A 10950-nucleotide genomic window follows, 5' to 3' on the forward strand; every position below is an offset into this window, starting at 1 on the left:
TTCAATAAACTAGCAAGAGAACCGACAAGCAAATAGAATGGGACTCATAACATGTGATAAATGAGATCAAATTGGACAAGCTCTATTAACTTTTTACATGTATACAACAGGGCATTTATGAGCATGTACATATACCAACAGTGTGCAACCTTTGTAACTGGTAACTAACAACAAGTGTATGTATAATTGTATATATGTATAAAGCATGTGTATATACATTAGTTTTTATTCACAGAAACACTAAATAAAGCTCATGGTTGAAGCCAGCTCTACAGAGCGTAGCAGCTATAAGAGTTATTTTCATTACCAATGGGTCAAATCATACTTTTGTTCCTTCAGATCAGTTCAAAGTTAAAGAAATTTGAGAAAACGCCTTTTTGAATGATCAATGTATGAATGCCCAATGGGGAATATAAAATAATGGACACCTAAAAGAGTTCCACCCAGTTGGTAAGGCAGGGTTTTTTAAATTTTTACTTTAAATTCTATTAAATACGGTTTTCTGAAGGATGTAGTGTACATGTTTTGTCGCTAGGACTCAAGACACCAAAATGCTAGTGCGGTCCCCCCAGTGACCACTTGGCTAAAATTTGCTACATCTATGCTAACTTAATGAAATAGAAAACATATTTCTTGATATGTTTTAGTACTGCAAGTTTTTGTTGTCCTGAATGTTTTGTTTTGTTTTGTTATTTTTAATTTTGGACTTTACTCAAGATTTCATTGGTACGTTCCAAATAAAAAATTCTATCTATCTATTCTGATCAAACCAATTTGTAAACTTGAGGGGGTAAATTTGCAGACAATAAAAGCATTTTAGAAGTGTGATTTGCAGAGCATCTTTTCATAAAATAAAACATTTGTGGTTTTATCTGTTAAAAAGTTATTCCATGAACCTAACTTTGGGTGTAAAACCCAATATAATGGTTGTAAGAAGAAAGGAGCAATTTCTTAACAAAAAGGGTGTTTATAAAAATTAATCAGAATATTCTTTTGGGTGAAATATGAGGTAGTAAAGTTGTTTTAGGCATCAAATAGAATATTTATGTACCAGAGAGATTACAAATATTATTACTAACTAAATAAAAAAAAGAATTACTTACCTCTTTGGCACTATTTTTATCTTTATTTTTAGCTTTATGTTGTGCTACAGGGGTAAGCCTGCCTTTAAAAGGCATCTTACTTTGCTCATACTGAAAAGAAATAACAAAAAATAGAAAATAAATTGAATCAAAGATGAAGTATATGATATACAGTAAGGATGATGCAAAATGTTTTAGTATTTGGATATTGGATATTAGGTCTATGAGGGGTTCTTGTAACGTTACATGCAAAGGTCTATGTCTCCCCAGTCACATCGATTCACATCAAATTAAATCACATTTGCTGTAAATTCAAATTTAGGAACATTGGCAATGAGAATAGTGGAGCTCTCAAAGCTCCCAAGTTCAAGTTCTGAAAAAAATTACTTAACGTACATCTTTAATTTTCAGAGAAACATGAGATACAATAAAACTCAAAGCACAAAAAAATATGATGATGAATTGATGAATTTTAAGTTTAATTTTTGATGACAATAAACAATGGGACCTCCATTTTAAGAACATGATCCAGATCCACCCAAATAAAAAAATAAAAAAATTTAAGTTAGAAAAAATTTGATAGGAGTCTTGAAAGCAAAATATTCTCATTAACATTTTTGTGTGAACAAAACCGATGTGAACTGCTCAGTTGCTATGGTGAACATGCTGAACATCAAAAAAGTCAAGTTACAGAGGATATAAAATATCACAATAACTAAAAGTAAGTATACTATGACGTTTTAACTGACAATTTCTCACAAATGCAGTATAAGGTTGGGGAATAATCAATGAATAGTTGTATAGGTGTTTCACTTTGAAGTGTGGCTTTAAAATGAACACAGGTATAATGTACAATGATTTGAACCTTTTAACTGTTATTAGATTTAATATGATTGACGAAGACAAAGTATGTTTAAGCAATATGTCAGAAACTAACAATGAAATGTACAAAATAGAATAATATGCATGAATATCCACAACCAGTTCACTGAGAGGATGCAACAACAAAGGTTGATTGACACTAGTCACAATGTAGGGTTTAATAAAAAAAATTATTTTCTTAATTAAATAACGGTAGATCAATACAAAGCACTTTAATGGCAAGCAACCGTTGGTAGCAACGTTGGATGAGTTTTTATTCATGAGAAAATAAACGCCTGAGATGTAGGACATTCTCAATAACAGTATCATAACATTCAAATTAATATTCAATGGTTATATACATATATTAGGAGAGAAATGAGATTTAATTTAAAAAAAAAAATTGATTTTTAAAGTCTTTCTGACATTTATACTCAGAAGACACTAAATTATTTAAAGTATAACAAAAAATCGCATTGCTGTTTTAATAATTCATTTGCAAATGGATATATCAAATTTGTCTACGGATAATCACAGAAATCACATAAAATAACAATTAACTCCCGGAACCACAAATCAACAATCTAAAAAAATGACAAAGTTGATGATGATTAATATACTTGGAACATTTTTAATGACCAGGTCGAAGATGTTCACTGCAAACCTTTGTTTTTTTTAATATTATAACTAAAAATAGGACACTTTTATTATTATTTTACATTTGACACTGGACTCAGACTTTAAATGTGCTTGATTTAATCAGAAGCCCCATATAACCAGCACAACAACAACAGAAAATAGTATGATGACCAAGTTGAATTACTTCCACCTCAACAACGTTAACAGGGAAGCTGGTTTAACACAAATGGTATTGAGAATTTAAACAACACATTTAACAAGTCAACATCAACAACAACATCAAAAGGGTTAAGACCGACATAGTCATAGTACGAAATATAGAATCATAGTAACTATTACAATTATACTTCTAACACAGGAGAGGGAAAATCTATGTTGGAATTTTAGGCAATGGCTTATTTATGTTGATTAATTCAGATTTATAAGACAACATTGTCAATTAAAAGGCAATTAAAAACACAGGTAAATCAATCAGTTGTTTTAAATGCAATAAAAATGCCAGGGAAACCAATTATACATATTTTACACAGAAATCAATAAGCTTAATCTCCAGCTTATGTAGCAAATAGCAGATTAAATCTCACATTTAGATATGATCAACTCATTTCACTTAATTCTGATTAGTTCATTAGGTGTGAAAAAACAAATGCAACATGGAATCCGGCAGATAAGATCAATACGGATATAGCTTTAGACAGCATGTATCCTCCCCCGGTTTCAATACATGTAACGTCTCTCGCTCACCTTGTGTTTCCTACGTTGTAACATGGTTAACAATTGCTCTTCAAATCATTGTGATTGAACTCCAAGGTCTACAGCGGTAATCATTGGACTTATAATGCCGTGAGTTTGAGCCATAAACCGGACACAATGTAGAGCATAGCAGCATAGTAGAATGTATTAACAGCATGCAGCTGCTGATTATCGCAAAGCTTTTCATGCATTATAATATCACCCCTGGCAACCATGAATACATTCATAACACCATTACGCTCAGTACATATATTTGATGTCAACAAGTAAAATGTCACACATTGAATATTATCAGTACATTTAGCAAGAGCATTCAAATGAAATATAATACTCATTTCAGCTTTGTTGGGGATTTAATATAAATAAAACAAAATTCAAATAGAATTTTAACAGCTGTTCACTGTTTACGTTCAACATGTATAAATGCGGAAAGATTTTGTATGAAAGTGAATCAAGTATCATCCATGGAAATGAACTTGAATTCCACTAGACAAGAAAAAATCTGAGCTTGTTTCTATATCATGATTGACATTACTAACGCAGGCACTTGCCCCTTGAACCTATTTGACATACTAAAGTGAATACCGGGACACACCTCTACTATATGAGTACTTTACACTGTGTAAGACTACACTTAGGCTTTAACCTCATGCACACACTCGGCTACTTCATGACAATAGATCACATTTTGTTGGCAGCCAAGTTGAGTCAGGATACAAATGGGAGGGGCAGAAAGTTTTAAATAGAGCAAGGGCAGTGGGAGGGACAACAATTTTATAATAGAGCAAGGGAAGTTGTTTGGCAGCAAAGTAGTGCGTATAATTGCAAGCACTGACCAAAATCTTTTTTTTTAAGCATATTTAGTTGCAGGACATACTAAAGAAGGTTACCAAATTAAGATGGTACATGTATTTAAAAGAGTAAGAAATTAAAAAACGCAGTCCATTCACTTGAAAAACTTTTTTCTTTTGTATCCCTACAAAAGAATGGGCAAAAGTCATTGTAGGTGCTCATTGATGCAAATAACACATACTGAACAGTGTTCACTGATCAAAAGGTACATCTCAAAGTGTAAATAAAATGAAGAGCTCCAGTGTACATTGTGAAACAACCACCTGCACTGCACACTGCATATGCGATTTGTCAACCCAACCATAGATAGTAATACCTTCATAGGTAGAAAATATTTCTTATCTCATCAGCTACTGTAAATGCATCAATTATTCACTGGGTTTTAATTTCACTGTTTTTGCTGATAAGTTAAAATTAAATCCATGTGAACAAAAAAACTTATTGTTTCCCTGGTAATTCTTGAACTCATAAATGTACTGAAAACACCCGAAACAATAAAATAGCAAAATTAAATTTCAGTAAAAATACATAGTTATACACAACAGCATTTTCCCAACAGCTTTAGCCAACAAAAATTGATGTGTAAATACATTCAGCTCATACCAACTTCAATGTCTAGTTTGGCTCCGACAAATCTCAGGGTTGAACTCAGGACTGAGCGCAGACATGCCTATGACTGTATAAACACATTTGGGCAGAAATCACGCCCTCTATCGCCTTCTTCTAATTACATGCAATTAAAATCATGGCATCTCAGGAGTCAATATTGCTTGTAATTTCTGTGCTGACAACTATAGATGAATGCATTGAAGCATCCATTAAAACAAATGTAAGTGTTAATCATTGGTGTCAATTGGCACATTTACTACATTCTTACTAGTCTTCTCCAAGCATACCAATTTCTCAAGGTATGTAGGTCCTGTCATGACTTTCTCTGTTGCCCTAACGTGTGTGTCGCTTCATGTGTTCATGAAACATGCACAAGATGGAAAATCGTCCCCAGCTATGTTGTTTTCGCACGGCAGGCTCACTGAGTTTTTTTATTTATTCACTGAACTTATTCTATTGGAATATATGATAATGGATACAATGTACACAAAAAACAGACAAGAAAAAAAATGTTTAAAATCATCTCAGAGTAAATTACGAAACCAATCACTGTATTCACTGCATGAGTTCCCTGATTTCAAAGTTTACTAAGCATATGTATCACATAAAAATGTGGGTCAATTTTACAGTTGTTTATTTATTAGTTTGTTTGCTTTAGAGATATCTTACAATGTTTGTACATACAGTGATGCGTTTTGTTGTTTGAAACACCTATTCTGAGTTGAGGTTGAAAATTGAGATTGCTATGGAAATCCATGCTTTCACACACAAAAAACATAATATAAATGAAACGAAAAGTATTTATTGTTTGATTTATTTGCTTAAAAGAAACTTTTCCCCAAAATATGTGAAATTATAGTTATCCAAAACACAGTTGACAGTTGATTTTTATTGACAAAAATGATCACTAATCAACTTAATTTCATCAAAATTCAAAAATGACTGAAGACAACATTTAACCTATACCGTAATACCCGATACTAAATTTATGCCAAAAAGGTCAATTGTAAAAAAAAAAATGGCCACCAGTCTGCCATTTTAAATCAAATCACGAAACAAAATGATGCAAGTTTGAATAAAACTTATCAAAGCATGCATGAGAAACTGTTCATGACATATTTAAATGTTTATTTTTGGTGTGTTTGGGATAAACTGGCCACAAGTCAGTCAAGGGTCAACCAACATCTTTGATATGCAAATAATAATACAAATAATAAATTATTACCAATTTTAAAGAAGACATCAATACTGCAATGGTTTATGAGTGTGTATTACATTCTGTAAATATAATCAACATATAATAACTTTGATCTCATACTAACATTACTTTTAAAAAAAACTTTTAGTGCAAGCAATTTAAGGTAGGATAGAGCCTTAATTTAGGCTATTTAGGTCTATAAGCATACAGTGCCACATTAAAAAAATACCACTTAAATAAAACCACTATAATATTGGTACTGTAGATTAGGCCATGCCCTAAAAATCTTTCAACTTTTAAAATTTCCAAATGTATTATTTTTTTAGTTTTGGAGATCGTGGGGTGATATTTTTCTCAAATCGGTCTTTGGGGCACTGTTAGGATATACAGATTTTACATGGTTGTGTGCCTGAATGTGCCTGCAGACTAGTTCACTTAGAAGAATTCAAATATATCAAAAATGAAATGTGTAGACTGTACAGAAGTACAAGGTGCTAAGCTGTGCCAGGGCAATCTAATGTTGTTCAAACAATGGGAAAAAGACATTTTTCATCATCAGCCTTACACAACTCAAAAAACCAACAAGAGATTAGATAATCTGGAGAGCATGCAAAATAACTTACAACTACCGGTAGTTGATAAAACCACAGGGGACATTACATTAGGAAATCTATATAATTTACAAAAAAAAAATATTTTTTAAAAATTCAGAACTCAGATAACAGTACTTGAAAATAACAATGAGTTAACAATGTAATAATGAATTGCAAACCATGGTAAACAACAACAAAATGGTGATAACAAAAACTGCACATCTCAGGAAGGTTATTGTGATGGCGCCCTCTGCAGATCAAACAGAGCCATGACTGGTCACTGGTAGCATAGTGGTTGTCGCACATGATCGGTAGACCCAAGTTCAAATCCTACGTTTAGCTGAATATCAAAGGGTCGACCCCTACCGTGGGTGAATATGCCACAGACTCAATGGGAAGGCCAATTCCACTGGCCGAGATTCATTCACTAACGAATGTGACTTTGGGGGAACCTTGGTTGAGGTCCGCAGGTGCTTGTCATGGTAAACAAATTCAAATAAATGTGGTATACATTTCCAATTGTTTGCGAAGCAGTTCACCATTGTAGACATTGAAATTTAATTGTATCCCAATGAACAGAAATAACACCAAGGACAAATTGTACACCAACAAGCTTCAAAATGACAATAAATGTTTTGACATGTTTTGATGTATGGAAACAACACGCAGTACTACATCACTGAACATTGTGTATTTTGTTTTGGATTTGTAAAACCAACACCATTCACTTCAGTATTTTGGCAGGAGGCAACATTGTTGCTTCTGTTAGCATAGACTCTACGGTATGTAGTTAATGCCATGACCATTCTGTTGTTACCTCACTGATAGAACACTAGGGTATTGTTCTTGTCATTTTTATTGTTTTCCTCTATCCTTCATTTAAATGTATTTGTATCTACAGTTCACAATCTTTCATACATTGATATTAGAGTTGGCAAGTTACGTTATGAACTACATGGATAAAGAAAGCCAACACACTGCACTTAAAGCACCAGTCGTCAAGCAGTGCATGTTCAAATTCCACGTTAATAATTTATTTTACATGTGTTTTTATAGATTGCATGGGACTCGCATCAAACATGATTCATTGAGGCAACTGTGGAGTTTTAAAATTCTGCTCTAATAATAATATATATAGAGATTGACTTCAGGCGTCTGTTTCCAGGTCAGACAGCAGGTGCTAATAATAATTTATCAGGAAAGAATCATAAAATAGCAGCTTCCTCTGTTAAAAACAGCTGGTGTTCAACAACATAACAAATGTCTCAAAATGGCCACCTACCCTTTTTCAAACTGCTTTATTTTATTTATTTTATTAGAAGAAAAACTGCAAAATTTAGAGCTGCATGTGGACATTTCAAAGTAATGTTTAAGAACAGGAAGTCATTGCAAAATGTCATGCAGACGAATGACGTCCAATCATGAAAAACGATAGTGGCGAATATTAAACATAATTTTGGACAATTTTTCACATAAAATTTGATACTACTTAACTAGAGTTTATTAAAATATCATGTAATTGGTTATTTCTAAATATAGACAGTTGAATTGTTTGTCTGTGAATCAGTAGATTTAACAATACACTGACACTATTTACCAACTGTACTAGCTAGTATGCAGAATCGAAGTGACAAATAAAAGATTCAGTCTTCAGGGTCATTTGTGTCACCTTTACTGGTTATAAGGTTCTATTGTATTCTACTAGTACAAACAAAATATATTGTGTTGTTCTAATAATATCCAGGTATGGTAGATAGGATTTAAATTTTTTTTCCTGCTTTTGACATAATTTTGTTTATGCTGAATTGCTGATTAGTTAAAATCCATATTTAATGGCGTTTACATTCAAGTTTTCCTAATTTGGTCAAAATTCAAGATAATACAGTTATTGAAATCCCATGAGATTACGCGTCATAATTTCATGGTTGATCAGTTTAGGATAGGCAACATTTTTAGATAGGACAGGATTATCAGAACAGTATTTTTTGGGGCTTTAGGATGGATCCAAAGATTTTTTTCAGCAGAAAGAATATACTGTAAAAAGTGAAATTTTGGTCACTATAAAATGTCACAATATTATGATTTATGGGCATCCACGATGACAAAATGTCATTAAAGTAACTCGGTTTTAAATTAATTAACAAATCAATCAAATTAATTAACAAATCAACTCAAGCATTTAATTTGAAAACTGACAGTCAACATTTTTTTTAACTTCTCAAGAGTGGTACATTACAAAGTATGTTACAGTTTTAAAGGTAACAAGATACACACCTGTAATGTTTTCAGAAGCAATAGACCTTATATTTTGAGCTTTAAATATCACACATTTGGTAACCACCATTACATATCAATTAAAGATTTACACATTATAAAGTACTCACCAATTTCTTTTGCTTTTCTAAATGCAATTCTTGTCTGGCCATAAATGTTGTTCCAAGATTATCCACTATTTTTGCACTAGTTTGGCTTACTTGCGGCTTGAATGTAAAAAGCTTTTCAGATTCTTTTGGTTTCTGTCGGACTGGATAGACTCCCGATCGGAACTCATTCCCACGTTCCTTCACCATTTTCAAGCTAGTTGCATTCAGTTTTGGAGCAAAGGTCAGCTCTGACTCAAAGCTGAACCTGCTCTGTGATGGTAACTGGGTCTTCATTTTTGCCAGTCTTGCCGTCCGTGGTATCACATCATTTTCTTGGTGCTGCTGACGGGACTGAAAGACCAACATGGACGATGGGGGTGTCGAGTGACTGCTGCGAGCAGCGCAGGTGGTGCTTCCCGCAGTGGGAGCCGATACTTGGCGTTTGTAGTTGATCGTCAGCAGAGATGAAATGTCTGGTGACCCCGTAACATGCCTGGTCATAATAGAAACAACATGTTGGTAAGATAGCAGTCATAAACGTTTCAATCAAATGGACTGCGACAGACGAATAGGCGGCGCTATATTGAAGCAGCGTTGTACAAGGTAACCATGGACGCCATCGTATATATTTGTGTACATTGTACTTGGTGAACTCAACTCATGAATAAAACATGAACACCATTCCGAGTCCTTTTGTAAATCTAAACCATTCACAATAATTCACCCCTACAAATTATTAAATACACCACCCAGTTGACACGCCGCTAAGGTCAAGGTCTCATACGATACACGTAGATGGTACTTCTCAATTAAAATGTGTAAGTTTTCGCCAAAAGAGCGGACATAGCAAGCGTGCAGAAGGCCAAGATTAAGGGCGGTAAAACTTACACTCCGATAATCAGTAATATATTCATTGTTTTATCCGTTCAAATGTGTAAATTTTAAACATTCTATAACATAATGCACCAAGAAAATCACTTACCTTCTAAAATATATTGTGTATAATAACAAGGAAAACAGATTTGAATAACACTACTAGATTTGGGTCGCTGTGTCACCCGACTCGATTGTTGTTCACTGGCATCACTAAGGCTCGAGGGGGCGCTGTTTACAAACAACAATCAAACCAAAACACACATCTCCCATACCCGGCAAACCAGATGCAAACTTTCGACATTCGGTCACAGTACACGTGAATAAATTATACTAGCGATGACAGTATTGTGATTGTCTGACAAGATTCGCACCATTATGTTATTGGAGGACACAAATAACTTGTTGCGTCTTACCTAAAACGCGCCTTCGAACGCCTTCGGCCAAGTCGTCTGTCGATGACAACCTTGACTTCGGCCTTGTAGGCACTGAAGTTGGAAAGTTGTTGAAACTGGATAGTCTTTCGCTTCTTCATATAAAAGAATGATAAGTGTATTGAATAGTTGAAAATATAAATGGCACCGTTTTCATTGTCCTATTCCAGTGCGTGGGTATTTCAGCTGTAGCTACATTGAAGATTCGGAAGTTCTTTGGTGACGTCATAATACATAAGCGTTCACCGAACCATGTATGATGAGTCGAACTAGTCGCGTACGCAAGGAAACTTACATAGTTGTATAAATGAACTAAACGTGTATTGTAATGAATGGAAACTTTTTATAAATATTATGATTTTTATCTCTAGCAACAAACAAACACTTTTGAACCATTTTTATTACCCCAAAACAGTTATCTAAAACAAATATTCATTTTCACACTAAAAATAAAGCTGTGAGGGCAGTATATGAAATTCGTTATACTATTCTGATTCATATAATGATTACACATAAAACCGCGCGAGTCCAAATTATTTGATCAATTAGTCTCACCAATTCTGCTTTACAATTCTGAAATATCGGCAAATAAACAGTCAGATGAGAAAAATATTTCATTTTTCATTTCCATTTTTGCATTTTATCGCTTGGAGTCAGTAAAATTACTCCAATAATTGGGGTAAAGAGAGAATT

General features: G+C 33.5%; 1 protein-coding gene across 2 annotated transcripts in view; it reads right to left on the bottom strand.

Moving 5' to 3' along the window:
* Window positions 1-9565, bottom strand: part of LOC100369467 (tubulin glycylase 3A-like) — a 32862-nt gene extending 23297 nt beyond the window's left edge. For both annotated transcript variants that reach the window (XM_085497048.1, XM_085497049.1), the window contains exons 1-2: window positions 8972-9565; window positions 1104-1193 (exon numbers count right to left, since the gene is read on the bottom strand). In XM_085497048.1, the coding sequence (XP_085353174.1) occupies window positions 1104-1193; window positions 8972-9451 (570 nt within the window). In that variant the 5' untranslated portion in view covers window positions 9452-9565. The remainder of the gene's footprint in view (window positions 1-1103; window positions 1194-8971) is intronic.
* Between the last annotated feature and the right edge of the window lie 1385 nt (window positions 9566-10950).

Source organism: Saccoglossus kowalevskii, chromosome 3 (genome assembly GCF_978046115.1).
Source record: "Saccoglossus kowalevskii chromosome 3, keSacKowa6.1, whole genome shotgun sequence".
In the NCBI taxonomy this organism is placed as follows: domain Eukaryota; kingdom Metazoa; phylum Hemichordata; class Enteropneusta; family Harrimaniidae; genus Saccoglossus; species Saccoglossus kowalevskii.